This window comes from Fimicolochytrium jonesii, assembly GCF_025526975.1.
Source record: "Fimicolochytrium jonesii strain JEL569 chromosome Unknown EV422scaffold_32, whole genome shotgun sequence".
In the NCBI taxonomy this organism is placed as follows: domain Eukaryota; kingdom Fungi; phylum Chytridiomycota; class Chytridiomycetes; order Spizellomycetales; family Powellomycetaceae; genus Fimicolochytrium; species Fimicolochytrium jonesii.
Window position 1 is genome coordinate 313,665 of NW_026515699.1, and position 26,324 is coordinate 339,988.

The following is a 26,324-nucleotide window of genomic DNA, read 5'->3' on the forward strand; positions in this document are numbered from 1 at the left end:
ATATTGTTGCTGGCACCATTCTGTTAAGCTCAAACTTGTCGCCTTTTCCCGCCAATTCCATAGAGCCACGTGGCCGTCGCTAAGGACATCCCTCACTCACATTCACATTGGGATAGGAGGAGCAAAGTCTAGCCGAGCGTCTATAGCTAGATCACCTACCCCATTTGACCGATACACATAGCCTCAGGATATCATGGGTTCAAACTCCATGTTTGACGACGATGCTTGGGCTCCGCCGCCCCCGCCCGTGGGCGAGGATAAGCTTTGGCGGGAGGTTGAGTTGGAGAAGGAATGGTCTGAAAAAGCGAAAGGTAAGTGGATAGGACAACTGCATACCTGCGTCACACTCCGGAGCCATACTTGACCTTCCTGGCCTCATTCCAGACATGTCCGTCCCATCACTATCCGGCATGCGCAAACCCAGTTTTGGAGCCATATCGCCCTCCCTATTGCAACGGCAGGACTCGACGTTCGAGAAACGGGTAGACCCATGGGGCCGGTCGTACGTCCTCGGCGGCCGGCCAGGGTATAGGCGGAATACTTCCGAGAGCACGACCGGCGATCTTTTTGGGACGAATGCGCCGCCAGCTGATATGAATGAGCAGTTGGCTGGGTTCGAGCAGGAGCCGTTTGAGGACTCGGATGAGGAAGGGGAAGCCAATTTGGAGCTGGAGGGGGGGTTGCATGAGGAACCTTTCTCTGATGATAGGTGGGTGGGTGGTGGCCATTCTCCAAGGTTGTTGATTCATTCCTTTTGCTTATGAGTGACATCTTCTTGGTTTGCAGTGACTCGGCGCACCCACCACAAGAAAACGGTCGGGATAGATCGATTTCCCCACGACGGTTAACAAAACGAAGATCCTCCATTCTGTCAATCCGAAGTTTACCTAGAGTCATGCACCACGAGAATAATGATAGCGATAACGAGCAGCAACTGGACTCATATCCATTTCCCCAAAACAACAACTATGCCCGTCAACAAGGCTCACCCACACCATCACTTGTCAAAAAACGATCATCACAAATGCAGCTCCGACGGAAAGCCAGCGCCGCAAGCGACATGCTAGTAAACTCAACGCATTCCTCCTCCTCCACACTAGTTGAAAGCCGATCGAACGGCGCCTCCTCAATGAAGGTTCTGGCGGACGTCGTCAGCGGGGGCGAGGAGTCTGAATTGGACGAGGAGCTGTCTACCGACAACTCGATCACATTCTACCAAGGCTTTCGGGCACTGCACCCGAAGATGGCGAGCACGGCGTCTCTGAACTCCCCGCACAAGCTGGGGCTGAACCTTGGCAATTCTAGCCAAGTAAGCATAATAACATCGTTCCAGCCACCCACACCACGCGGCGGGAAGGAGTTACCGACAAAAGCTCGGTTACACGCCGCATCGATCAACAACATCGCCCGACTCTTCTCTGAGTTGTTGAACGAGCGCGACACGGTGCTGGCCGAGAGCGATAAGCTGGAAAACACCCGCGTGGCGCTGTCGGATGAGCTCCGACAGGTGGAGGATCTGTTAACCGATCTGGGTCGACGGAAGCAGGATCTGACCGCGAAACTGAAGCGGGTGGTCGCGAAAGAAGAGAAGGTCAACGTGCTGTTGGACGAGCTGGACAGCAAGATTGGATCCATCGGCGACGAATCGCAGTCGTTTGAGCGGACGATCCGGAAACTGAAGGGCCACTCGGCGGCGATCACAGCTGATATTGACGTTGATGAGGATGATGTGCCGGAGATTCCGCCAAACACGTGCTTCAGGACGCTGTATGGCCACACGGACAGCGTGGAGTGTTTGGATTTTGATATGCCGTTTGGGACCCTGGTGACGGGGAGCGCGGATAAGACGATTAGGGTTTGGGATTTGAGTAGTCATCGGTGCGCTGCTTCCTTGTCTGGACATACAGGTAAACCTCGATTCGAAGAAGCGCCACCGGTCAAAGGTGGGATAGATACTGACCTTCCAACACCTCTCTCACCACAGGATGGGTCCGAGCACTCCAACTAAAAGGCCAAACCCTCATGACCGGCTCGGGCGACCACACCATCCGCCAATGGAACCTCTCCAACCTCCCCCCTCTCCCCTCCACCAACCCCGCCCACCCCTCAAACATCCCGCCCTCAACCCCCTACTACACCCCGGTAGCCAACGAAGACATCTCCGTACACACCTACAAAGGCCACACCGGCGGCGTCGGCTGCCTGATGTTCGACGACTCGTGGCTCGTCTCTGGCTCAGCCGACAAGACTATCCGACAGTGGGACCGCGAAACGGGGGCTGAGGTCGCTGTACTTCGATCCGAACGATGGGTCGACCAGGACGGGATGGACCGCGCTGACCGGCTCCTCCTCGGCGAGTTCCCACCGCCAGCAACCTCCGTCGTCGCCCCACCCACGGACCTCATCCGCACAAACACCTCCTCAGTCCTCCCCCCGCGCGCCGGGTTCACACTCTACAACGTCGGCGGGCACGTCGGCGCGCTGCAGTTCTGGAGACATGCGCTTGCTGCTGGGTACGGGGACGGGGTGATTAGACTGTGGGATCTGCGGACGGGGAAATGTCATCGGGAGCTCCATGGACATACGGGCGCGGTGACGACGTTGAAATTTGATCAGAGTAACGTTGTTAGTGGGAGTGTTGATCGGACTGTTAAGGTATGTGGTTGGGGTTTTGTTGGTACGTTGGGGTTGGGTATAGGGGATGTGAGATTGATATCTTTATTCTTTGATTTTAGGTCTGGGATCTCCGCGGAGGCGAAGCCATCGACGATATCCGCTTCCAGGGCGGCGTCATTGATCTGCACCATGATATGTTTAGGTTGACTGTGGCTGCTGGGTCGAGTAACGTCAAGGTAAAGAATTCGAGATTGAGGCCTAGCGAGTTCACGCATCCCGGCTTCAGATCACACTTCTTATGACAACTTATGATTATTGCTTTCAGATATACAACCGAACAACATCCGCCATCAAGATCCTCGAAGGGCACACCAAACCGGTGCGCGCGTTGCGGCATATGGACGATACGTTGATTTCGGGAGGGATGGATACGACTGTGCGCTTGTGGCGGATCTAAATGAATGTCGTCAGACGTTTCAATGACGAGTCGAGAGACCGGTTGAGGAGACTTCAAGTCACACACACTTGCACACCACGAAGCGCGCTCATATACAGTACATAACCTGCGACGTAACTGGAACACATGGAAAATATGCATGCCTCTTATAGTTGGATGTGGGGGGCCGGGTTGGAGGATGATCTTCTTTTCTATGTACATACTGGTGGGTGGGGGGGCGGTCCCACGGGAGATTTGGTCTGCTCTGATGTGAGGAGGCGTAATGACATACACTCAGAGGTTGGTGGATTTCCACGTCGGTCTTGACTCTTGAGACGTTGTTATGGATGCGCTCGCAACAAGCCTCCCACCCCCTCGCTCTGGGAGGGGAGTAGACTGGATTACCGTGTAGTCCATAGCTTATGTGTGATATATAGTTAGCGAGCGAGCGGCTCTCATTTTGCATCGTATGTACGGAGAATATGACGACGTACGACATGGGTTACGCTCAGCATGAAGCAGGAGCCGTGGGCAAGCGTGCTCGGGAGTCGGGAGTGTGAGGGAGTAAACGTAATCAGCCAACGCGACAGACTCGCCCACAACCTTCCCGCTGTTTCCGCTTTCCGCCATCCCACATAAAAAAGCCCCTGAGCTGAGAGCTCACACTGCCCACCCCAGGCCCGTATCACAAACTTGAGAGTCTCGCCTACGAACGATAAGAATACCGGCTGCCGATAGACTGGAGAAACCGGCGAACCAAAACTGGTCTTATCCGCAGTCAAAACGCTTTGTGCCATTCTCGCCATTCCCAACTCCCTCTCGGGAATACCCCCTCACACATCGTCAACCCCGACCCCAAAGTCTTCCAAGACCGACTGACTGACAAGGGATAAGGACCAACCCCCCCCCCCCCCCCAACAAAAATCAACCCTCTCGACCAACCGAATGGTCATTCGCACCTCAAAAAAACACACCACCAACAAATCCTCCCGTTCCGACTTTGACGACTCTGAGCTCCACGACAGCGCAACTATGCCCGCAGCATCCACAACAAGTCTCAGCCGCCTCCTCATCGTAGGCCTAGGCAACCACAGCCTCCCCTTGACCCGCCACAATGTCGGGATGATGGCGCTGGACTACAGCGTCAAGCAATTGGGGGCGAGCGTGTGGAAGCTGGAGAAGGGTGTGGGTGGGTTTGTTGCTGAGATGCCAGGGCAGAGGAGGGTGGTGTTCTACAAGGCGAAGGGGTACATGAATACGTGTGGGGGGAGTGTTGCGAGGGCTGGTGCGTGTGACTCGTCTGGGAAAGGGAGGGGAGAACTGTTCTGACCGACGGGGTTTTTGGGGTTTCTTATAGCACGCGAGTATGGCGTCGCACCGGAAGATGTGGTTGTGCTGCAGGATGATTTGGAGAGGAAGGTTGGCGCGGTGTCGATCAAGAATGCCGGGAGTGCTGGGTAAGCTTGCCCCGTCTTCCATATCCTTTGTGTGAAATAGTTGCTGCCCCCCCGAGTTTACACATTGTTCCCCTTCTCGTAGCGGTCATAACGGCACGAAATCAATCATAGCCTCGCTCCGCACAGACGTAAGTGCCCTCCCATGACCCCCCCCCCCCCCCCACTTCCCCGCACCCCCATTAGGTTTCGCTCACCGACTCATCTCCCGCCCTCACACAGAAATTCCGCCGCATCCGAATCGGCATCGGCCGCCCCGCCACCAAATCACAGTCCGAGGTCGGCGACTATGTTCTGACAAAGTTTGGCGAGAGCGAGATGGAAGTGTTGCGCGAGGAGGCGTTTCCGGGGGTGTTGAAGGTGTTGGTGGGGATGATTGATGGGGGTGGGGGTGGGAAGGACGTGGCCCCGTCGGCGTAGTGAGTGGGGGAGATGGGAGAGAAGGGGGAAATACAGGCGCAGATGTAGAGGTTGGATAGAGCCATCTTTCTTGGACGTAACTTATGGAATTTTGGATAGAGTAGACGTTTGTTGAATGATAGGCAGACTGAAGACCATTCTGGCCGTGGTGCATTCAGAAAGGTCCGTCCGGCGGCTGATGAGCAACACATCCGTCTATGGCGCTAATCGTAATTGGCTACCATTCGACATCCCTCACCCGACCCTACTCCTATTTATTCCCTCCCCCTGTCTCTCTCCCGGTTGCAATATTCATAGGGAAACGTTGAGCAATAGGACGGTCGAATCTCGGGACTTGCGTTGGAAAAGGCTGGACAGCAAACTAGTATAGGCACTGATACATTCCCGCGGCGCGGGGGATTCATTTTCCTGCACCCAAGGCATCGTTCGTTGCTTCACCAAAGTTTGCATCCGCAACGACCCTCGCAAAGCCCGCGCACACACCAGATATCCGCCCCGCCGGTCGCGCACAAGAATCTGGACCAAATCGTCTTTCTGTGTTTGAAAGTCAAAGCAAAACGCATCCCCTTCGACGACCAGGATTTAACCCCATCGTCTTCTCTTTACTTGCGACAGACGTTGAGAGCACGGTTACATTTGGATTGATGACACGAATCTAACAACACCCACAATCAGCCGCTACATCCAATGCTCCTCGCCGAAACCCGTCTCCGAAACCCGCCACATTGCCGAGTATTGAAGCCATTTCTACGTAGTCGCTCTCATCGCTCAACGAGAGCATACGGGCTCTCATGGCACCGCGGAAAAGCTTCCGCTCGTTGAACCGTTGTTCCTCACACCTCAATATTGACATGTAAGGCACAAGTTTTTGAGCACATTCCATATTTTTCTTCCTTTATTTTATAGGGTGCTCGGAAGAGCTTCGGCGTCACCCGGAGGTAGTGCAATACCGGGGACACCAGTGCCAAGGCCGTGAGCAAGCCCACGGTAACTCGGCGAGTTTCAAAAATATGATTGACAAAAATATCCAACATGTGGATAGGTTTAGTTGTCAAACTAAACAGAACAGATACTACACTTGATCTTAGCCAAAAGGCCAGAGAGGATTGGAGAAAAACGAAAGGGGATGCGGCGACGGGCCGTCCTTTTATAGACGGCGGCGGAGGGGCGAGGTGGGGAAGCCGTGGAAGGTCGGGGAAGGAAGTCACGCCCAAAAGGTGGCACAGTCATGCACTGCGCCCGCAATCCGTGTGACCGCTGTCCGGCCTAGGTGGCACAGTCATGCACTGCGCCCGCAATCCGTGTCACTCTGTCCGGCCAATCGCACCGCGTTGTGGTGAGCAATCCGTGTTACTGTGACGCGTGCCGTGTGTGTTGGGACGCGTGAGAGAAGAGCGTGGCGAAGTTCGAGTCCGCTCGGCAGCTCCCAGGGTTGGCAGACGCCGTCAACCAACGCAGTGTACATACAGTACTGTACAACTATAGGTGCCCGCAATCCGTGTAAGCTGTCTTGAGCTCTCGTAAGGATCTGTGAGTCGGTGAGCGGTGAGCCCTGACCGAAAACTGCGAAGCGACAGCGAAACTGTCAACAGGATAGCAGCACCTTCGCTTGTGTGCTCTGTTGGTGTTTTAGTCAGCATTGAAAGGGAATGCGTCAGGGCGGACGATGCATATGTTGCCCCGTTTCTTGGAATACGGGCGAGAAGAGGGAAGGGGGTGCTTCACAGATGCTTCTATTCAATCTCCGCATCAAGTCCGCAATCAACAGGATTCTCGAGAAGGAACCTCGACAAGTATCCGCTCGCCGCCGTTCCGTGCGCAGGGGTGTACACTGTATATGTAGTTGCTATTCTGATCTTCCTAACGTAAAGTCCGAAAATACGACCCAACGTTTGCCAACCGAATTGGTCGAAAGATGACATACAACCCAGAAGGCGGAAAACGTGTAGAGTATCCGCGGACGGGGAATCCCTCGTCTCTAATCATCCGTCTGTTCATCATCTGCAAAGCGCACTTGTTGCTTGTGCCGCGTCGAATCTTCATCCACTGTCCAATGGCCATCTCGATGTTGATAGAGTCTTTGTGTGAGCAAAGAGAATGCAGAGTTGGTGTGGACGTCTTCACACTTGAGCTGCGGGTAAGCACCCGGGCCCAACCAGGCAGCCGGCGTCAGACAGCGGATGTGGGGTTGTCGTTTTCCGTAGTAAGACCGCCAACCTTCTACGGAGAGCCATCGAATCCCTCGCTCCATCGCCGCCCCTCCACTTTCCAACCCCTCTACCGCTGCCGTCCCCATCCCCATCCCCACCCCCCTTTTCCCCCGACCCTAACCCACTTCTCAACATGAAACAAATGCCCCCTATTCCTCCTCGCATATAACGAAAACGTCAGACTGGCCGATAAGACCGCCACAAACGTCATGATCGCGGGGATGTAGAACTGTTCTGGCCGTGAGAAGACTATCGTTGCTAATGAGGCGAGCAGGTCGAATGTGTTTTGGAGGGATGTTTGGTGGCCTGAGATTAGGCCGAGGGTCGCTGGTGGGACGCTGTGGGGTGTGCATTGGCTGTCAGTGGTTGACGCAGAGTTGAAAAGGAGAGTGGGGGGGGGCCGCAAAGTGCTCATACCATTCCTGCAAGATCTGCATCTGGGCCAAATCAAACCCCCACAGCCCAAACCTACTCGCCACGGTGCCCCCCAACAGCATGCCCGCGCTAACCACCCTCCTCTCCCCACCCACCCCAAAACTCCCCACCGCAACCGCCACACAAGCACACTCGCTCCACACGCTCCACAGCCCCGTTCTCACGAGTCCGAGATGCACGACCATGGGCTTGATTGCGAATGTGGCGGAGAGGCCTGAGAGCACCGCGAGGAGGCGGATAAGGGCCAGGAAGGGTTGGGTGAAGGATTGGGAGAGGAGGTAGGTTATCATGACTGGATTGAGGGAGAGGACGGTGAAGTAGAGCTGGGCGAGGGACAGGGAGGTTAGGAAGGTTGGGTCGTGGGTGAAGGTGTGCATGGAGGTGCGGAAGTTGTGGAAGCGGGTGCGGTGTGGTGGGGGTGTTGGTGACATGGGGGTTGCTTCTGGCAGGGTCGGTGGTGAGGTATCGCCGGGGGAGGTTTCGCCAATGTGAATGTCTTCAGCAGCCCGAGGGCTCTTGGCGACGGCGAGCGCAGGCACGCGATTGTACACGGCGGTGATGAAGATCCACTCGACGGGGATGGTAGCGATGCTCATGGCGGCGACGACGAGCATGACGGTTGGAGTCGACGCTTTGATGTTGATTGCTGAGACGACCAGCGGCGCGAGGAGTTTGCAGAGGAGATCGATGCGGCGGAGATGGCTGTTTAACGCTGGAATGTAAAATGCCAGGATCAGTTCCCCGCTTGACGATGTCCAGGCGACAACATCCACTTTCCCATCCACTCACAAGTCAAAACCCCACTCTTCCCCCTTGCCAACACCACCACCCAATCCCTCTCCACAGCGATCGTCGTCCCCACATTGGCGAGCCTCAACGCGCATCCCAGGACGCACACCGCCGCAAAGCCCACGTACGTCCATGCTACACGCACAATCAGATACTCCGATGTGGCGTACAGCGTCAGGGCCGTCAGTGCAATCGACAGCTTTTGGGTGATAAGGAAGGCGCGGATACCTGTCAATGTTTTAGACGGGGGGTGTGAGTTGGGGGAGTGTGGATGATTTAAGAGCGAGTGGGAAAGATGTCTCACCGACCAGACGGCGGGCGGTATCTACACGCCTCCCGATGCTTGAGCTGAAGATGATGGCTGAGGCCGTTACGACGAGTGTGTATAGCGAGACTTGGAGGAGGGTGTCCGGGAAGATGTAGGCTAGGAAAATGGCTGGAGAGCGCACACTGGACATGAGTGAGCGGTTACTTCGGACCCATGGATGCGTATGTAAAGGGAAGCTACCAACCGGTGGCCCACTCATCCGCCCTCACACTCCACGTCGTGAAGAAGTAGCTCTGGAGAGGCAAAAGTTCAGGGCGTCCTCTTTCCTCGAACGTGGTCGACTTTGAACACTATAACATATATACATACCAGGCAAAGGAGATAACCAGTCTTCTTCTCGAACGAGTCGATCAACTGGAAATCATTCTCTTCCTCTGGTGGGCTCTCATGGTCACCTTCCGCTTCTGTTAAAACTGGGAGGTTATGGTTTTGACTCGTGGCGGGAGGTGTGAAGTTGTCGGCAACGGTGACACTTGTCGTCGACATGGCTTTGCTCACTGGACGCAGCACTGCACGGGCAAGCGAGCTGGCAGGACGGGCTTTACCTCTTGGGTCCCTACAGTTCCACGGCGTAAGAGCAGGGTTGCCCTGTCGCCGTTTCCGCAGGGTGCGCTTTGTCTTTCGTGGCGGAAGAGCGGAACTCTGAGCGGAACTGGGAAGGGGCGCGTGACGGCCGGCCGGTTGTCCCCCTCCTCGTTTTTCCTCCCTCCTCTCCCTCCTTTTCCCCTCTACATCTTGGACATCTCAGGCGGGACATAGACCGGCCGCTGAGGAATGCGCACCCCCCTTCAGCATATCGCCCACGCACGATCCCTTCTTCGTCCGCTAGCACATCCTCTCACAGCGCGTCCAGCCTCCTCCCTTATCACATCCCGCAAGATCATCCTCAAGATGTCCACCAACACCAACCTCACCGACGCCGGCCCAGTCACCTCCATCATCCCACCCACAACGCTACCCACCACCACCTCCCACCCCACCCATCACATCCACCACCCGGACCTCGCCGCGATGCGCATAACCTACAACCAACACACCCTCCTGGACACCCAAATCCTCCCTTCCCCCTTCTCCCAATTCGAATCCTGGTTCAACGACGCCAAACGCGACGCCCTGACCACCTCCGTCGAGCCAAACGCCATGAACCTCGCCACATCCACCCGCGACGGTCGGCCCTCGTCGCGGATGGTCCTGCTGAAAGATTACGATGAGGACGGGTTTGTGTTTTTCACGAATTATGAGAGTCGGAAGGGGAGGGAGTTGAGTGAGAACCCGTGGGCGGCGCTCAATTTCTGGTGGGGACAGCGGAGTGTGCGTGTCGAGGGCCGGGCCGAAAAGGTAGACGCGGCCGAGAGCGATGAGTACTACAACTCTCGCCCCAGGGGGTCGCGGATCGGGGCGTGGACGTCGCCGCAGAGTTGTGCGTTGCAGGGGAGGGAGGAGTTGGAGAGTTTGGAGAGGGAGGTGGAGAAGAGGTTTGAAGGGGTGGAGGAGATCCCGCGGCCGCCGTTTTGGGGCGGGTTTAGGGTTGTCCCGGAGCGGATTGAGTTTTGGCAGGGGAGGCCGAGTCGGTTGCATGATCGGATTGAGTTTAGGAGGACGGAAGGTGGGAAACGGTGGAAGATGGCTAGATTAGCGCCCTAGGTTCTCACGGACACTTTCGTCAAATGTACATTCTCAGTGAACAAGGCCTAGAATGCTTCGAGCTTTGATACACGTGTGCTTTATACGGCGTGGATTGAACTTAACGATACCTATCTATGTACATCGGCGGTTTCCGAGCATTCTATTCTATATTTGTCAAACTACGCCCGTCACCAGGTATACTTTCCACCACAGGACGGGGATGATGTCGAATTACTGACATCGTTCTCCTCTGATTTCAGGTCCACTTATGTTCACCAAACCGCAAAATGATCCCACCCCGCCTCAACCCTTGTCGCCTGGGGTTCCCCAGTCATCCTTGCAACAACTCGTGGCGGCGACCCAGTAATCCTCACCGCCGTAATACGCGGGTGTAGCCCACTCCCAGCATCACTCCCCGTCGAAGTCGAGCCGGACCCGAACGGCCAGTACCATTTCGTCTTCATTTGGGGTTTTGATTCCGGTGGTGGGGATGTCTCGGCAGCAGCGGCGGCAGCACCCCACGCGACGATACTCCCGTCCCGTTTCAGTACCAGTAATGAGGTGGGTGAGAGGGCTACGTCCGCTACGTCCGTGAGCACTTCTCGACTCTCCGCACCCTCCCGGCCGATATCGAACAACGCCAACGTCCCGCCCTCATGCAACGCGACCCCAAAATCGGCACCACATGCTATCTTTCTGACTGGCACAGCGTCCAGCAACACGTCCGCGACGGGCGGGGCGTCCCATACCTCTGCCAGACGCGGGTTGGGGCGGGTTTCGGGGTAATCGGGTGGTTTTATGCCTGTTGCGGGGTCGGTTGTCGGTGTTGTGCCAAAGATGAGGCATCGACGTTGTTGAGTATCCTCGACCCCAACGATCCCGACGACGCCGTCCCCCACTGCGATAGCCTCGATATGTGCGGCGTTGTTCATGAAGGGGTGTTGAAGGACGTGGGAGATGAGCACGGGGCTGAGGGCGGTGTGCGCGCCGAGGTGGCCCCATGCGTAGAGTTCCGCTGGCTGCTGCTCATTCCCACTCCCACTTCCACTTCCATCCCCAACAGGTACAGCCAGCACAGCAGTAGTATTCCCCCTCGCCGCAACCCTAACCCCCCTCCTCCCCAACTCCCCAAAAAACCCCACCGCAATCGCGTTCGAATCATGATACTCCGTTCCATGCCCCAACGCCCCGCCGCCCCACGTGTACACCGTCCCCGCATGCGTCAGCGCGACGGTGTGGAAGTCACCGCAGGCGAGGGCGGTCACGTCGGTGGAGGATAAGGGACCTTTGAGGCGCGTGGGGAGGGGCAGCGCGTCGTCGTCGTCGTCGTCGAGGAAGCCGCTGGACTCGGGGATGTGGCCTGCCTAAAGGGGTGAAGACGGGGTTTTAGTATTGAGTGGATATCACCCTCATATTGATGTTCGATTGTTGAGACATACCTGCCCGTAAAAATTGGATCCCCAAGAAAAGAGGTGTCCGCCGCTCGCACCCCTCAGCAGCGCCACCGTGTGGCTAACCCCACATACCACGTCGTCAATTTTCACACCATCGAACAGCTCAATACTCTTGGGAGTAGTGAGTGCCGTCTGGTCGCCGTGGCCTAGTTTGGAGTCTAGGCCTGAGCCCCTGCAAAAACGGGAATGGGAATGAGCGAAGTACACGAATTGTTATGAGGAACAGTTTCTGGACTGTACCATGTTGATAGAAGACGGGGTGTTGCCCTGCTGCTGTGCGCGTTGAGGTGCGGTAGTAGCAGACGTCCCCACGGGCGTCTGATGCAGGCTCTAGCGAACTGCAGTTGTGGCAATCGTGGAGGCATGTTGGGTGAGTTGGGAGTCGTCTTCGAACGTTGTTTTGCAAAACGCTCCCGCACGCGTATTTCACAACGGGAAGTAAAAAGACACAAAGCGCATTCGCACGTGGGCCAGAACCGGGAGTCGAACCTCCGCGCTCATCATTTCCTCGTCGCCGCATCCCGATGAATACGCCGCGATGAATATAGAAGTTGGCGACCTGTCCCTCTCCGAGGACTCGAGCTTTGATACTCTGAGACGATAATGCAGTTAGCGAGATGCTCACGGGCGTGCTCTTCCAGCGAGAAAAACAACATATACCCTGCATGCGGTCGCGCTTCTCCGGCTTTGTCAGTCTTCAGTAGGACGCATCCCTGGCAACCAGTTCGTGATATATCAAGCAGAATGGCTATGAATTGAAGAAACACAGGTAACAAATACGTCCATGAATAATCTCCATATCCATAAATCTAAATTGTCTATGAAGCCATACGCCCTGCATCCACATCGCCCGTCTACTTGCAAGTAGTCCCATAGTTAATCCCAGGGTAAAATACATGCGCATTATTGATCCCCACCCCACCCTGCGAATTGACGCAGTCGGCCGGCTCATTCCCGTAGCAGCGATAAGTAGTGGCCGCGCTCGGCTGTCCGCTGGCGTCGTTGCCGGCCCAGATCTCGGTTTTCGAGTGGCGGTAGCCGAAGCCTGTGGGTGGGAGGAGGGGGACCCCATCTGTTTCGCCCGAAGAGAGATTGCCTTTAGGAAACGTTGCCCCATATGAAAGAGAAAAGCAACACATTTACCATTTGCGTGGGTGACTCGGTAAAAGCTGCCGACATCGACATCAGTCGCTCCGGCCAGCAGGTCAACATAAGCCGCATACTGATGGTTCCCAACCCTTGGCGAAGCAAATGCCCAAGCCTGCGCGATCCTCATCTCAGGCATCGTCCTTAAATCCGCAAACGCCAGCGACGTCAACGCGCCGCCCAGACTGTGTCCCGTAAGCGTCACCGTGTAGCCCCGGTTCACAGCAAGCGCACCGGCAATCGCCCTGCGGATCTGCTCGGAGATGGACACCCACGCGCCGCGGAATCCTAAGTGGACCGAACACCCTGTACATGCGGCATAACCCACGCCGACGAACGAAATGTCGGTCACGGCGTCGCGGAGGGCCTTGCTGCCGCCGAACGAGACGATGATTTCACGGGTGGTGTCGGCGCGGAAGACGATGGCTTGGGTGTTGGTGAAGTTGATTTTGATGTAGTTGAGGACGGTGGAGCGGTCGGGAGGGACGGGGCAGTTTTGGCCGATGGAGGTGGCGGCGAAGTTGCCGTAGCGGACGAGGTTGGTATAGAATGATGGGTCGACTGCGTAAAAGGGAGAGAGAGCCAGCGGAGGGATTAAGTTTCGACCGGCAAGCATCATGGTCAAAGTATGCGCTTACCCAAAGTCCTCTTTGTTGCAGCCGGAGCCGGGGCCGCGACGACTGAACCGAGCCCCGCAACCGCAACGCACAGGAGGCTGCGTAGGGAGAGCTTCATCGTTGAGGGGACTTTGGGTGAAAAGCAGGAGGGAGTCGGCATCGATGGGGGTTATTAAATGGCCGTGGCCAAACGGCGAACTCCCGAATGTGGTTCCCCGCAAAACATCAACGGAAGAAAGAGCACAGACCTATAACACAGGCCGGCTGCAAAACGTCAGCGAGAAAAATGAAAAGTGGCCATACAGTACTGTAGGCCAATAGCGTAAGATATCCACCTCCACCCCGAGCTCAATTTAGCGCGAAGGCATCCATCTCCGCCATCTAGTAGCTACCTCGCAACGCGAACTTGCCTCCATCGATGCTCGTCCTGCTTCAAACTTGCTATATTTTTGTTGGTGTCGTAGGGAAATAGACTTCTCCTACCACTCTGTTGGTTGCTGGGAACAAACAAATATGCCCCCAGTTTTCCTCGGTGGGCCTTGCAAGCAACCTCCAAAGAGTAGCGAACCGTGCGCAAAGGGCAGAACGCTCAACTCCGGCAACTTTAGAAATTCAAACAATCCCCCCACGATTCCCCCAAGATGGACCCCATCCTCACCCCAGCCTCCTGGAAATACAAACACGAAGGCAATGCAAACGTTGTCTTCACCTACACCGGCTCACAACCACCCCTAGTAAGTTGAATGCTGTGTCTATGCTACACCCTGGCTGGACACCACCTAACACTTCCATCCAGGAAGGCCATGTCCTCCGCGTCCGCAAAAGCGATGACACATCGGAGACACCCATGAGTCTTGGGGATGAGCAGGGGTTCCAGGAGCGGGTGATTGGGCCGCTTGTTGGGGGGGATTATGTCGCTAAGACTGTGAGTCGGGGCGAGCAATTCCAATTTGCATCAGGAGGTTCTGAGCGGGCCCGGTTTCTGTCGTAGAGACTCGTGAAGGTCACCCCAGACTTCTTGCAAGCCCTATCAACAGCCTTCGCGGCGTTACGACCGGAAGCGAGGCGGAACAGGGATCTGGACCTCCGACAGGAGTTTGTGGCGTTGATTCCGGATCTGACTGTTGCGGGCACTGATGGTCGTGATGGTGGGGAGGCCATCACTGTTGAGATCAAGGTAGGTTTTTGAGGTCTCCTGCCAAACTATGGGGAGTCATTGACGATTGCCTTCAAAAGCCCAAATGGGGCTTCCTCCCAACCTCCCCGAACATCAACCCCGTCAAACTGCACACATGCCGCTACTGCATGCACCAGCACTACAAACAGCACATACCGCCGAGCGAGTTCTGCCCTCTGGACCTGTACTCGGGCGATCAACGGCGGGTTGCGAAGGCTGTGGATGCGTTGGTTAGGTGTCCGCAGAATAATCTAAGGGTTTTTGTTGGGGGGGAATGTGTTGGGGTCGACAGTGTAGGTGTTTGTTGTTGTTGCTGTGAGCTTTTGTGGATGAGCGCTGATGGCTCTTATCTAGGCGACTGCTAAAGCCGCGGTGGAAGCATTAATGCGTGCATCCCATTCGACCGACATGGTAAGCATCCCTCATCAATGCCCCTCTCAGTATCCTCTCCTCTAATCCGCCCCACACAGACCCCAGCCGCTTTCCTCACAACCCTCCTAACCCCCATAATCACCTCCCAACCCCTCTTCCCGCGTCTCGCAACCCACCAAGCAGGTCTCGACTCCCTTGACATTGAAGGGATCATCACGGTCTACAATGCGCTACCAACAGAGTTGAAGGAGATGAACCCGACGCTGGGGGAGTGGGAGGGGGTTGTGGCGGGGTATTTGGGACATGATGTGGGAGCGGTGGAGGGGGTGGAGGAAAGTAGACAGCGGGTGTATGAGTATCTACTGTCTGCAACGTTAAAGGATTGTTCGGTTATGATTACCGTTTGGGTTGAGGAGAACACTGAGGATGATGGGTGAGCTTCCTCGCTTTCACTTGCATGTGCGGTCTTGACTCACTGCTTCTAATTCATCATATAGTCACACAGCCCCATCAAAAGAAAACGAAGGCACCATATCTGTCCCCACCTCCTCCTCGCAACCAAGAACCATCCGCTACACCTTAGGTCTAGTCGACATCGACCCAAAGAACATCACAAAGGTGCCGGAGCATTATGCGAAGGATCAGGAGATTGTGAAGTGTTACGCGAGCGTAGGGGTTGAGAGGCGGTGTGGGTGACGGACGGTAAACGATTGTGTGGGAGGGGTTTAGGCTGAGGTTGAGGGTGCCGGCGTATTAGGTAGACACGTAGATTTATCATGTTGGGTGGCTTTGGAGTTCCTTCAGATCCGAGGCACAGCGGAAGGAAGCTTGGATTTGGGGAAAAACATCCCTCGAAGCGACGCGACTGAGGTACCAGTTCCCATAGTAATACGTTCAATGCAAATATATTTCTGAAACATGCAAAGAACATGTTGGAGGGAAGGGGAATGGGCGAATCCGTATTCTACTCCACGTCGCCCCTAACTCCGTGTGGCTAAACTGGCAAACTAGGAGAACAACATCCATCTTTTGCATCAATACTGGATGTTGTTCTCCTTGTTCTTCGCCGTAAAGTTGAAGAGGCTTCTTCTAGAGTGTGTTGGGGACGGGATCCAGCAATTTCGTCCGGGATCAGACAGCTTTGACCTCTTTGACGACGAATGTGACCTCCGAGTGCCGGGGCCCAGGGAAGCCAGCGAAACCGCCGAGACTGCCGAAACCGCCGAATTCGCCTGAGGCTCCTCCTCTTTCCCGTCCTGCCCGCCCCTCACTTCTTTGATTATCAAAGCATTCTCGGTTCCCGCCAGTCAACTTCCTACGAGCCAGCTGTAAGTTGATAGCAATATAGTAGGTGAGGAGACAAGATTAGTGAATGAGAAGACGCGAAGGATACGCTTACCTGTCGCGTGGTCTGTCTGTGGTTTAGCGTCCGAGAACGTTCCGTACATCCGGGTCACGGAATATGCGAACATGGCGGCTAAAATCCAGACGGAGGCAAAGTAGCGCTAGGAGCGCTAGGCAACCCGAATGACGGTCGTGATGGATACTTACAGCCATCCCAAGTCAAAACCCCAGCACAGGAAATCGAATGCGATTCCGCCCACCCAAGGGAAGGCAGGATATATTGTCAGTAAAAGTGTCACAATAACCTCGATCCAGGCCTGTGGTCATCAAATCCAGTCACGTGCGTGCCCGAGTCATTAAATCGCGGTTTCTTCCTCTTTGCGAGAGTCCCCTTTGACAGAACGCCTGCGAGAGAGCGTATTTGCGGTTTGGAAAGCAAGGCATATCTACGAGCAACGTTTCGTGGTCGCTAACATCAACCTACGCTACCCCCATTACAGGTAAGCACACTCGCACCACCTACCCACTCACAGCAACCACGGCGGGCAGAGCGAACGGCTGCCCGTTTTGTTTGCAGAAAGAGCGTCCGAATCAGCCGACTTGGGAATTGCATGTGGACATTGCGTGGGAATACTAACCATCCGACTACCATCCATCCATCCATTCATTGCATCCATCGCTTTTTTTCATTCACACCACTATCGAACGTACCTCTCGACGTTCTATCCATCCATCCATCGACTCGCTGTACTCGAATCGTTCGTTCCGAAACTCCCTTACGACATCGTCATTCCGATTATAGGTCATTAGCAGACACAATGGGCCGGTACGTTTTTCGATTTACGAAGAGTGAACTTATGCCAGGGTGGTGTGGGCTCACGAACGTGTGATTTATAGTTACGCTGCCGAACCCGAGAACCCCGCCAAGTGTGAGTGTCGAATTGCGAATGACGAGGGGGGTGCTTAGGATTGCTGGGTTGGGGCATCAGGAGGGTTGAATGGACCAGGGGTGGCGTGGAGAGGAGTCCAGGGGGACGACGGAAGAGAAGCAGAAGGAAAGGAGGCAACGATATGCGGCATGGTAGAGGAGGGGCCACTCGTGAGAATTGAACATGCCTGCGTGGCATGGAGCGGAATGGTCGACCCCGCACACTCGGCTTCAACTAGGTGGACAATCTTCGTGGGGGAAACGGGGACCGATGGATTTTTCTTGAGGACAGAACTGGGAGCGTGAGGATTCCATGGGACAGACACGCTGACGGATATTGTTTTTCGAAAACACAGCCGTCAAGGCGAAGGGTTCTTACCTCCGCACTCACTTCAAGAACACCCGTGAAGTCGCCAAGACCATCTCGGGCATGAAGTTGAGGAAGGCCGTCACTTTCCTTGGTGATGTCAAGGAGCACAAGCAGGCTGTGCCTTTCCGTCGTTTCTCTGGCGGTGTCGGCCGTACTGCCCAGGCCAAGGTGTGGGGTGTCACTCAGGCCAGGTGGCCCGTGAAGTCTTGCGAGTTCGTTCTCGGCCTCCTCAAGAACGCTGAGAGCAACGCCGAGGTATGTTGTGGGAAACAAAATCTGATGGTGGCGGACCTATGTCTGAGGAAATTTGATAAACTAACGAATCACACATTCATCAGGTCAAGGGATTGAACTTGGACTCGCTCGTTGTCCGTCACATCCAGGTCAACCAGGCCCCCAAGCAACGTCGTAGGACCTACCGTGCTCACGGTCGTATCAACCGTAAGTACATCACTACTCGTATCTCTCAAAAAAATCCTTGCGGCTTCGTTTAACGCCACTTTCTCACGATCCATCCAGCCTACATGTCCCACCCCTGCCACATCGAGCTGACCTTGGTCGAGGAGGACAAGCAGGTCGCCAGGGAAGAGAACACCGTTGCTCCCAGGCTTTCCAAGAAGAGGCAGATCCGCGCCAGGACCGCAGCGTCCCGCGCCACCCCCGCCTCCGCTTAGAGGAAATAATCATTGACCCACCACCCCTTTGATTTTTATCTCTTTGTGAATACACCACCACAGATGCCCGCTCCGCCCGTCTTCTTACTTAACTTCCGCGAAATACAAGTGTGAAAATTTGATTGGAAGCCCGGCGTATTCTGAGTCTGACTGGGCTGTGGTGGCCGTGCAGATGGTTTGTTCCGGTTCACCTGTCCCCCTCCTGCCAGTGCATAGAGCATGTACACACCGCCTCCCCTACACATGTTGGCGGGTGGGTAGAGCCCCACTTAAAGAACAGTGGGAACAATGTCAAAAGCCCGATCTGCGGTGAGGTAAGCATGATTCACGCGTCTTTCCGACCGAGGACTCCAGAACAGAATGAGGCGGTTTGCACTTTTGAAGGTGGGAAGTACGTAGTATTCGGTCGCTCTTGCATCTGCCGCATCTTTGCGTCCCGTCCGTTTCCATCCTATTTAAATAACTGAAGGAAAAAACAGAGAGAGGAAAGCGCACCTCATAGATATACAGACGTAAACCAGAGTGGGAAAAAAAGCCATGGAAGTCGCCACCACCCCGCTAGGTTCGGCCTCAGCGTCCGCCATCGAGCTCTCCGCACCGGAAGTGGCACCCGGCCCGCCCACCGACGCCCCCCCTCCCGACCCCAGCGCAGAAGAACCACCCCCTCCCACCGACCCCCTAACCGCCAAACTACACGCCCTGCGGCACCACCTCACCACCTTCACCACAACGCACACCCACCTCCGCACCGCCGTCGCATCCGCCCAAGACCTCTACCACGGCCCCACCACCGTCATCTCCGACCGCAATGCGTACGCGATGGGGTTGGCGACCAGCGCCGCGCAGGCTAAGCAGGGGGTTGTGGAGCTCACGAGGCAATTGAGTGAGGCTGCGGAGCTGTTGGGTGGGTTTTTGGACTTGCAAGGGGGGGTTTTGGGAGGGGTGGGGAGGGGGGTTGAGGGGGTTCGGCAGGTATGTGTTGGGAGACGTTGATGTTCTTGGAGTTGTGGGGGAGGGATGGGATGAGGCGCTGATGAAATGGCTTGGCAGCATATGGACCTTGTTGAGGAAAAAGTGACGCAGCGGTCGTTGGGGAGGGGGAAGCGTAAGGTGATTGAAAGGTGTCCTAAGATTATCAAGCTCGAAGGTACGTCAGATGACCCGCCTCCAGTCCATCGGAAACAACGTCGCGAGGAAACAAGCAATCTAAGTAATGCATCTTTCCCCAGGCGCAACACCCAAACTCCCCCTCCAACCCCAACTTCAATTCGACCTCCGCGCCTACGAATCCATCGGCATCATCCGCAACCTCCCTCCTTCCTCCCGCCGCGCCTCTCGTCAACCAACGAACACCTCCTCCCACTCCGGGGGCGCGATAGTGTACTCCCCCTCCAAAATGACTCTCGAACAGGCAGTGTCTTCCGGGCGGTCGCGGTCAGGGAGTCTGGCGCAACGGACGAATATCACGGCGTTCTTTTCGGGTGGAGGCGGTGCGGGTGAGATGATGGGGGGCAGTCGGAGGTCGTCGAATGTGACATCGGAGACGATGAGTAGATTGGCGACGGAGAGCGGGGCGACGAAACGGGCGTCGGTTTTGAAGGATGTGGTGTTTTTGGAGCAGGGGGCCGGTGAAGGTGGGTTTTCACCACAACAAAAAAATCCGTTCATTCGTTGTGGGAGAAGCAAACGCCTGGAATGCTAAATCGGAATGCCTTTTTTTCGCAGGGCCCCGATCCTCCGGCTCCCTTGACCGCGGCATCGACGTACCCTCAAACCCCAAAACCGTCGCACAGATACAACAGCAAGGCCGTATCCCCAAATCAACCTCGTTCGCACACGCCCAGCAGAGCTTAACGGGGTTAGCGCAATCGCGCTCGATAACGAATTTGCAAGCGTTCGGGTCGCAGAGCAGTCTGGTGCGCGGTAAGGCGGCGTCGTTGACCTCTATGCACTCGATTGAGGGAGGGAGGGAGCCGATTCCTGTTAAGGTGGAGGGGCAGAGTGTGAGGAGGGCGTCGGAGGTGCAGCATATTGGTGAGTTTTTCCTCTGCAAATGTCCCATCTTCTGTACTACCGTTTTGGAATCCTAATTTTTGATATCTTCTGTCTACAGAATCATTGAACGTCGACACATCCCCCACCCTCAACCTCGAAAACCAAATCATCAGCCCCGTCAGCCGCGAAATGTCCATCAACCGCGGGGTGGTCAGGATCCCGGCGCCTCCAGTCGTTGGACCCTCGCCCCGATCTTCTGCAGCTGCCCCTCCACCGCCGCCGCCGCCACCTCCCGCGCCGGGCGCACTGCAGAAAGCCAAATCCGCGTCGAGGGAGCAAGTCATCGCGCCATCGGTTCCGGTAGCTGTTACCGCTGGGCCCCCTCCGCCGCCGCCTCCCCCGGTCCCTACACCCGCGGCTGCAGGTGGTGGTGGTCCGCCTCCCCCTCCTCCTCCTCCACCGATTACAGCAGGCAGTGGGGGGCCCCCGCCGCCGCCTCCCCCACCAGCTCCACCGGCCATCTCAGCAGGTCCACCGCCTCCACCCCCGCCTCCCATCGCAGCCAGTGGACCGAGTATCGCTACGGGCGGTGGTGGCCCGCCCCCGCCTCCCCCCCCGCCTGTAATCGCTGCTGGTGGTGGTGGACCCCCGCCTCCGCCCCCACTTCCAATGACTTCCGGTGGTGGTGGACCACCCCCACCTCCACCTCCTCCAATGGCTGGCGCCGGTGGCCCGCCGCCACCTCCCCCGCCTCCGACGCATTCCAGCGGCGGGCCGCCCCCACCTCCCCCACCGCCGTCAGGTGCAGGTGGCCCACCCCCACCCCCGCCTCCTGCTTCAGGCGGATTCGGAGGAGGACCCCCGCCGCCGCCGCCCCCTGCGCCGTCGTCAGGTAATGCTCGCGAAATACGCAATTGACGCGATATGGGTTTCTGAAAACTCACAATTTGGGTTTTGTTCTTTCACAAAGGTGGAGGCGATTTACAAGCCCAGCTCCAGAACGCGCTGAAGAATAAAGGGCCGAGGGCTCCGCCGCCTCCTGCAGGTATACCTCACCCCCCCGGCAGAAAATGACCCCGTCAACAACATTCAATCTCACACATACATACATTCTTCTCCCCCATCCAGCCGATACAACCGACTCTCCCAACAGCGGCGGCAGCGGCCTCTCCCTCCAAGAACAGCTCGCCCTCGCCGTCAAAAACCGCAAACCCACCACACCGTCCACGCCCTCGCCCACAAAGCCCGTGGAACCGGAACCGGTCTCGATGCAGGACCAGTTGCGGATGACGTTGCAGAAGCGGGCGCAGAAGAGTGAGAGTGGCGCTGGTGGTGGTCCTGCGGGTGCGGGAAGTGAGATGAAGAAGCCGGTGGAGGAGAAGGTGGATTTCCAGAGCCAGTTGAGGAGTGCGCTCAAGACGCGGTCTCGTACGTTTGAGGAAATCACCGGGTTTTGGTGTTTTTGGGCTGTCCCTTGTCCGCTATTTTTAACATCATGGGTATGTTTTGCAGCCACGGGAGCGGGGATCCCCGAGAAACAAAAGAGTGCGGATTCGCCTTCTGGTATGTGTGAAAGAATGGAGACGATAAAGAGGGATGCGCAACACTTGCTGACGAGATGAAAACACAACGAAACAGAATCGTCGCCGGCAACAGGCAGCGTGCGTGACCGGTGGAAGAATTTGGAGAAGCAGACGTCGTCAGGTAAACCCTCATCAAACGTTCATCAGTCTCCCAATGGAGGGAAATAATGTGTGGTTTCGCTGATTGTGTAGGTGGCGTGGTAGCTACCCCCGTCCGCAAACCCAGCGTGCCCACACCCACCTCCGGAATTGGTCGACGCACGTCTTCCAACGCCGACGGTAAGAATCCCCCCCCCTCTCCTCCCTCTTCCAATCACACCACACTAACCTCCCAACATCTTCAGCAGCCCCCCCACCCCCCGCCCCCGTCCTTCCCCCCGCCCCAGGAATCCCACCCGACACGCCCGTGATCGCCGTGGGCGCCTATACATCCACCGGCCCGGGGCAGCTCACCCTCACGCCGGGGCAGACGCTGAAGGTGATCAAGTGGGATTATGGGAATGGGTGGGCTTTTGGACGGACGGTTGTGCCTGAGGGGGAGCAGGCGGAGGAGGGGATCTTTCCGCAGACTTTTGTGGCGAGGGGGTTGGGGTTGTGAGGTGGGGGATTGGATTGGGATCGTGCAGTGGGGGAGTTATTGAGGAGTGAATGTCTCCGACGCAGTTCGTTGTGTGAGCAGTGACTTTCTAGGTGTTCATATGATTATTGAGGCGAAATTGGACTCGGAAATGTGATTGTTTCTCCGACCCTGAGCGCGCTGTCGAAATTGGAAAGGAGGATCCAGTGGGCATCCCGACCGCTTATCTGCTCGCCAACTTCCTGTAAGAGCAGACCCATGCGCTTGATGCTCTATGTATCCGGATGTTATGCTCCGAACCAATCCAGGAATCCTCAACTGCTTCGGGGAGGCTAGGGTGGTATCTATTGCGGCCCATTCGCAATAACGCTGGAAACCCGATTCGGCCTTCAGAACAAAGGGAAAAACATTGTGCTCCGCATAGGGGTCGAACCTGTGACCTACTGAGCATAATATGTTTCGTACCGTTTGTGAGAGAATGGACTGACAGTATGACAGTATTTTTGACCGCATTCGCAACTCACCCCGACGCTCTAACCGACTGAACCAGCGGAGCGAGATCCACCCTCTGGCCCACTGATCTGGAAGAGTTTGCATTTTCGGGGTGTCATACCCCCCGGAATGTCCTTCCGGCCAGCGAACAGAGCAAGTAACGGTTTGGGGGCAGTCAACATCAGCACAGATGCTGCACCACAAGGTCCAATGTGGGGCCCCCGTCGGGGTGAAGGAGCATCGTCTGATCATGGCAACTTGCGAAGAGCAGCTACGACATCCTGTTCAGAAGGCGGATGAATGCAACGGTGCAGACCGCAATGGCCCAAGCCCTTTGCGCACAGTACTGGGGCATTGGCCCTCGTCGTTCTCTCTGAGTCAAAGCTATGCCCACCGGACAACCAAAGGGCTCGAGGAGATGATAGACGCCCTCCACGCCCTCTGTTAATGTGCACGCAGAGGATCCGCGCAAGCTAACCATTCGGAGGTCTCCAAGCGGGTGCTGTACACCTACATCTTATCGATGACACGGAGCGTGGGTATTCCTGCCTACATCAGAGGTCGCATTGACCTGACCTGACTTCCACTTCCTGAAGGGTGACACCGTTGCGGATTCCTAACTCCCAGCTGCCCGATTAGATACCATTTTCGCCACACTCGGGCACGTGCCCGTTTGTGATGTTTGGGATGTTGCAACTTGAGCCGGCCGAGGCGATTCGTGGGTATGTGGTTATGCGGCCCGCTTCAACAGCTGTATGGGCAGCAGCAGCTAAGGGATGCGCCACACATATAGGTTAGCATGGGGTGGTGCATGGTGGGGGCCTGTTTTCGGGGCATTATGTGGCGTATGTGAGGGTTAGCAAGCGACCACCACCAGCGAATGGCGCTGGTGACGCTGGAGCGAGTGCGGAAGAGGGGGCGGAGACGAAAGCCCCTACATCTGCAACACCGGAACAAGAAACGACAGAGAGCGAATGGGCGTACTGTAGCGATACGCATACGAGGGCGGCGACGTGGGAGGAGGTTAGCAAGGTGCAGGCATATATTCTGTTTTACGAGCGGTGGGATGGTGATGGGCAGTAGCTTAGTACAGAGTACATATTTACTGTTCCGGAGAATAAACCCCAACCAGCCAGCCTCGGGTGGCATGTCAGCTTTGCTGCCGGAGCGGCGATGCGTATCGGATATAACCCTAACCCTAACCCTAACCCTAACCCTAACCTGATTTCAACTCCGATGAATATGCTCTGGACGAGGAACGTAGTTCATGAGTTCAATGGATGAGGAGAAGGCTGTGCTTACTAAGCTTCTTTTCTTTCAACTCGAGCGATAATACAGTATAAATACATCCCCATCCCTGACCCCGTCCCGAGGGCTAATGACTGCTAATGGCTACAGCGTGAAGGCTGTAAGGCCGAGCGTGGGCGTAAGGCCGAGCGTGAAGGCTGTAAGGCCGCGCGTATGGGCAGCACATCTCCTAAAAGTGGTTTCTAACCGTTCACAAGGATACAGCCAGTGTCCATAAAAGCTCCGAACCCGCAAGATTAAGTCAGTCTCCACTGTCGGCGCGTCCGACGTGACTCACAGCACCCGGGTCGTTTTCTTCACACTACTGTATGCCTCTCCTCAGCCAAGATCCTCGGCAATTGCCAAACCTTTTTCCACAGAATGCAATGGCACTGTTACCCTGCTACTAGAAGCTAGAGCTATGACCACTGCCGGCACGGCCAGGCGTGGTATTCACTGCCGGCATGGCCAGGCGTGATTGTTAGCTTAACTCTTGCTGGGCAGCATTCTGCCACTGCTTTTTGGAGGTTGAGGTTGCCGGTGGCTCTCGTTACTTCCGCAATCGCTTGAGGGGCAGCCTAGATCTCGTCCCATACGCTTATTCAAGTCCGGAACGTAAGCCATACATCCCAACCGGCACACGTCCATCGTTCAAAGGTGAACCTCTGAGGCCAACCCCATGCGCCTTTTCAGTGCGCAACGGCCTGCACCGCTCCATACGCTTATCCAGCCCCGGAACGTCAGCCATACACCCCAAGAGGTACTCCAGCACCTCAACCCGGCTCTCAACGCTCTCTCCTTTCGCTGATTACGGAAGTGAACCTCTGAGTCCACCCATGCGCCTTCTGCGCGCTCCGGCTTCCACCGCTCCGTATGTTTATCCACCTCCGGCCGCAGCCACCGCCATCTATGACTCCGTTGTCACCGGCACCCCATACGCCTTCTCAGTGCGCTACGGCTTACTCCATCCCATACGCTTATCAAGCCCCGGAACAGAAGCCAGTTACCCCGGTAACATCATGGACACGAACAATAAGAAGGAAGCCCCCGATGCAGCCTCCATGGCCCATGCCATGCACGTTCAAGTCCACCCAGCCACACACGACGTCCGCCTCTGCAAAGCGAAAGGCGAACTTCGGGCTGTACGGATCACAAGACCCCATCTTTGCGGATCTGGATCCACCTCTTCAAGACCACCACCGCCACAATGGACTGGCGGATTCGACTACCGTTACTTCAAAGAAGGACACCGTACTTATCCCACCTACGTCCGGCGGCAACGCGCCCGCTCTATGCGACGTGTTATCGGCTCCCGGTCTTACCCAGCCTCATACATCAGCTGTGCACTGATGAGGCAAACCTCTTATATCCGCTGCGAAATGCGCTGATAAAGAGAATCAGCGACGTTACCCCATCAACGGATCACCCGATTTGGACAACACAACGCTACCCCGGCTTCCACGCCATACGCCATTCCAGCGCGCCCCGGCTTCCCGCCGTACGCCATTTCAGTGCGTAACCGACCCGCCTCTGAGTTCCCCATTTCAACACGCTCCTCTACTACCCGGAAGCAGTGGGGGCCCTCACGTGGGCATCTCGGGAGGATGATACCTCCAACACCAATCGCTTGAGGTGTAGCCTGGATTTTGGGCACTCGCGGTACGCTATCAACTTCCGTCATTCATCGCTTCGCCGTCGTAGTCGTGGATGCCTCGGTAAAAACCTCTCCCAGGCGTAAAAACCTCCGTGAGGAAAAAAAACATAGATCCTGGGAGTAGGAAAAGAGCGCATCGTCGTATCAGGCAAGATCGGCTTTTGATGCCGTGCATATATATCCTCGTTTTCACCTCCAACCGCCACCAGGTAACAACCGCAATTCCTCACCGCTCTCAGCTTCATTACCACAGCACTGACGCGAGTTCCTTGACACACAGCTATCACGGCAATCACCTGCAACACCCGTCTCGGCTGACTTAGGGCACAGCACAGCCAAC

At 56.1% G+C, this 26,324-nt stretch overlaps 10 protein-coding genes across 10 annotated transcripts; 6 read left to right on the forward strand and 4 right to left on the reverse strand.

Moving 5' to 3' along the window:
* On the forward strand, nt 1-3,553 carry EV422DRAFT_543847 (WD40-repeat-containing domain protein). The gene is made up of 7 exons (XM_053071355.1): nt 1-22; nt 117-311; nt 385-709; nt 787-1,907; nt 1,985-2,655; nt 2,736-2,852; nt 2,942-3,553. The coding sequence occupies exons 2-7, from the start codon at nt 194-196 to the stop codon at nt 3,071-3,073; spliced, it is 2,484 nt and encodes an 827-aa protein (XP_052921964.1). The 5' UTR covers nt 1-22; nt 117-193; the 3' UTR covers nt 3,074-3,553.
* A 531-nt stretch (nt 3,554-4,084) lies between these two features.
* EV422DRAFT_607132 (peptidyl-tRNA hydrolase) lies at nt 4,085-5,311 on the forward strand (the record flags this gene model as incomplete). The annotated part of the gene is made up of 4 exons (XM_053073810.1): nt 4,085-4,337; nt 4,410-4,509; nt 4,592-4,637; nt 4,729-5,311. 4 exons carry the CDS (start codon nt 4,085-4,087, stop codon nt 4,924-4,926), a joined length of 597 nt encoding a protein of 198 aa, XP_052921965.1. The 3' UTR covers nt 4,927-5,311.
* Nucleotides 5,312-6,703: 1,392 nt separating this feature from the next.
* Nucleotides 6,704-9,559, reverse strand: EV422DRAFT_607136 (Ferroporti-1). The gene is made up of 6 exons (XM_053073811.1): nt 8,998-9,559; nt 8,873-8,921; nt 8,665-8,796; nt 8,361-8,588; nt 7,554-8,283; nt 6,704-7,474 (listed from the first exon to the last, which is right to left on the reverse strand). Exons 1-6 carry the CDS (start codon nt 9,172-9,174, stop codon nt 7,204-7,206), a joined length of 1,587 nt encoding a protein of 528 aa, XP_052921966.1. The 5' UTR covers nt 9,175-9,559; the 3' UTR covers nt 6,704-7,203.
* A 140-nt stretch (nt 9,560-9,699) lies between these two features.
* EV422DRAFT_551570 (pyridoxamine 5'-phosphate oxidase) lies at nt 9,700-10,332 on the forward strand (the record flags this gene model as incomplete). Its single annotated transcript, XM_053071843.1, has 1 exon — nt 9,700-10,332. One exon carries the CDS (start codon nt 9,700-9,702, stop codon nt 10,330-10,332), a length of 633 nt encoding a protein of 210 aa, XP_052921967.1.
* A 127-nt stretch (nt 10,333-10,459) lies between these two features.
* Nucleotides 10,460-11,767, reverse strand: EV422DRAFT_268813 (uncharacterized protein). Its single transcript, XM_053065854.1, has 3 exons — nt 11,754-11,767; nt 11,463-11,678; nt 10,460-11,397 (listed from the first exon to the last, which is right to left on the reverse strand). Exons 2-3 carry the CDS (start codon nt 11,531-11,533, stop codon nt 10,587-10,589), a joined length of 882 nt encoding a protein of 293 aa, XP_052921968.1. The 5' UTR covers nt 11,534-11,678; nt 11,754-11,767; the 3' UTR covers nt 10,460-10,586.
* Nucleotides 11,768-12,528: 761 nt separating this feature from the next.
* EV422DRAFT_268898 (feruloyl esterase A precursor) lies at nt 12,529-13,909 on the reverse strand. Its single transcript, XM_053065856.1, has 2 exons — nt 12,912-13,909; nt 12,529-12,840 (listed from the first exon to the last, which is right to left on the reverse strand). The coding sequence occupies exons 1-2, from the start codon at nt 13,531-13,533 to the stop codon at nt 12,623-12,625; spliced, it is 840 nt and encodes a 279-aa protein (XP_052921969.1). The 5' UTR covers nt 13,534-13,909; the 3' UTR covers nt 12,529-12,622.
* Nucleotides 13,895-15,828, forward strand: EV422DRAFT_268880 (inositol-pentakisphosphate 2-kinase). The gene is made up of 8 exons (XM_053065855.1): nt 13,895-14,063; nt 14,140-14,265; nt 14,328-14,456; nt 14,523-14,708; nt 14,768-15,001; nt 15,063-15,119; nt 15,179-15,513; nt 15,578-15,828. The coding sequence occupies exons 2-8, from the start codon at nt 14,173-14,175 to the stop codon at nt 15,774-15,776; spliced, it is 1,233 nt and encodes a 410-aa protein (XP_052921970.1). The 5' UTR covers nt 13,895-14,063; nt 14,140-14,172; the 3' UTR covers nt 15,777-15,828.
* A 183-nt stretch (nt 15,829-16,011) lies between these two features.
* On the reverse strand, nt 16,012-16,837 carry EV422DRAFT_543880 (uncharacterized protein). Its single transcript, XM_053071356.1, has 2 exons — nt 16,507-16,837; nt 16,012-16,431 (listed from the first exon to the last, which is right to left on the reverse strand). Exons 1-2 carry the CDS (start codon nt 16,635-16,637, stop codon nt 16,212-16,214), a joined length of 351 nt encoding a protein of 116 aa, XP_052921971.1. The 5' UTR covers nt 16,638-16,837; the 3' UTR covers nt 16,012-16,211.
* EV422DRAFT_543881 (ribosomal protein L22/L17) lies at nt 16,838-18,698 on the forward strand. Its single transcript, XM_053071357.1, has 6 exons — nt 16,838-16,924; nt 17,227-17,250; nt 17,322-17,353; nt 17,709-17,977; nt 18,061-18,163; nt 18,242-18,698. The coding sequence occupies exons 2-6, from the start codon at nt 17,243-17,245 to the stop codon at nt 18,394-18,396; spliced, it is 567 nt and encodes a 188-aa protein (XP_052921972.1). The 5' UTR covers nt 16,838-16,924; nt 17,227-17,242; the 3' UTR covers nt 18,397-18,698.
* Nucleotides 18,699-18,772: 74 nt separating this feature from the next.
* Nucleotides 18,773-22,718, forward strand: EV422DRAFT_623068 (uncharacterized protein). The gene is made up of 11 exons (XM_053074206.1): nt 18,773-19,368; nt 19,447-19,543; nt 19,626-20,030; nt 20,122-20,430; nt 20,510-21,283; nt 21,362-21,436; nt 21,520-21,819; nt 21,904-21,954; nt 22,030-22,095; nt 22,167-22,253; nt 22,319-22,718. Exons 1-11 carry the CDS (start codon nt 18,934-18,936, stop codon nt 22,570-22,572), a joined length of 2,853 nt encoding a protein of 950 aa, XP_052921973.1. The 5' UTR covers nt 18,773-18,933; the 3' UTR covers nt 22,573-22,718.
* The last annotated feature ends 3,606 nt before the right edge of the window (nt 22,719-26,324 follow it).

Excerpts from the sequence above, each read along its gene's own strand:
- EV422DRAFT_268880 (XM_053065855.1), top strand. The coding sequence starts at position 14,173 with ATGGACCCCATCCTCACCCCAGCCTCCTGGAAATACAAACACGAAGGC. Across the intron at positions 14,266-14,327 it reads CCGGCTCACAACCACCCCTA|GAAGGCCATGTCCTCCGCGT; the intron begins GTAAGTTGAATG and ends ACTTCCATCCAG. Across the intron at positions 15,002-15,062 it reads AATGTGTTGGGGTCGACAGT|GCGACTGCTAAAGCCGCGGT; the intron begins GTAGGTGTTTGT and ends GCTCTTATCTAG.
- EV422DRAFT_543847 (XM_053071355.1), top strand. The coding sequence starts at position 194 with ATGGGTTCAAACTCCATGTTTGACGACGATGCTTGGGCTCCGCCGCCC. Across the intron at positions 710-786 it reads GAACCTTTCTCTGATGATAG|TGACTCGGCGCACCCACCAC; the intron begins GTGGGTGGGTGG and ends CTTGGTTTGCAG. Across the intron at positions 2,853-2,941 it reads CTGGGTCGAGTAACGTCAAG|ATATACAACCGAACAACATC; the intron begins GTAAAGAATTCG and ends TATTGCTTTCAG.
- EV422DRAFT_268898 (XM_053065856.1), bottom strand. The coding sequence starts at position 13,533 with ATGATGCTTGCCGGTCGAAACTTAATCCCTCCGCTGGCTCTCTCTCCC. Across the intron at positions 12,841-12,911 it reads CCGAGTCACCCACGCAAATG|ATGGGGTCCCCCTCCTCCCA; the intron begins GTAAATGTGTTG and ends CGGGCGAAACAG.
- EV422DRAFT_543881 (XM_053071357.1), top strand. Across the intron at positions 17,354-17,708 it reads ACCCGAGAACCCCGCCAAGT|CCGTCAAGGCGAAGGGTTCT; the intron begins GTGAGTGTCGAA and ends TCGAAAACACAG. Across the intron at positions 18,164-18,241 it reads TGCTCACGGTCGTATCAACC|CCTACATGTCCCACCCCTGC; the intron begins GTAAGTACATCA and ends CGATCCATCCAG.
- EV422DRAFT_607136 (XM_053073811.1), bottom strand. The coding sequence starts at position 9,174 with ATGTCGACGACAAGTGTCACCGTTGCCGACAACTTCACACCTCCCGCC. Across the intron at positions 8,922-8,997 it reads CTGGTTATCTCCTTTGCCTG|AGCTACTTCTTCACGACGTG; the intron begins GTATGTATATAT and ends TTGCCTCTCCAG. Across the intron at positions 8,284-8,360 it reads GAAGAGTGGGGTTTTGACTT|CGTTAAACAGCCATCTCCGC; the intron begins GTGAGTGGATGG and ends TTTACATTCCAG.
- EV422DRAFT_623068 (XM_053074206.1), top strand. The coding sequence starts at position 18,934 with ATGGAAGTCGCCACCACCCCGCTAGGTTCGGCCTCAGCGTCCGCCATC. Across the intron at positions 21,284-21,361 it reads GCCCCCTGCGCCGTCGTCAG|GTGGAGGCGATTTACAAGCC; the intron begins GTAATGCTCGCG and ends TCTTTCACAAAG. Across the intron at positions 21,437-21,519 it reads GGCTCCGCCGCCTCCTGCAG|CCGATACAACCGACTCTCCC; the intron begins GTATACCTCACC and ends TCCCCCATCCAG.
- EV422DRAFT_268813 (XM_053065854.1), bottom strand. The coding sequence starts at position 11,533 with ATGCGGGGACGGTGTACACGTGGGGCGGCGGGGCGTTGGGGCATGGAA. Across the intron at positions 11,398-11,462 it reads AGTATCATGATTCGAACGCG|TACTGCTGTGCTGGCTGTAC; the intron begins ATTGCGGTGGGG and ends GAGGGGGAATAC.
- EV422DRAFT_543880 (XM_053071356.1), bottom strand. The coding sequence starts at position 16,637 with ATGGCTGTAAGTATCCATCACGACCGTCATTCGGGTTGCCTAGCGCTC. Across the intron at positions 16,432-16,506 it reads GTACGGAACGTTCTCGGACG|CTACTATATTGCTATCAACT; the intron begins CTAAACCACAGA and ends TTGTCTCCTCAC.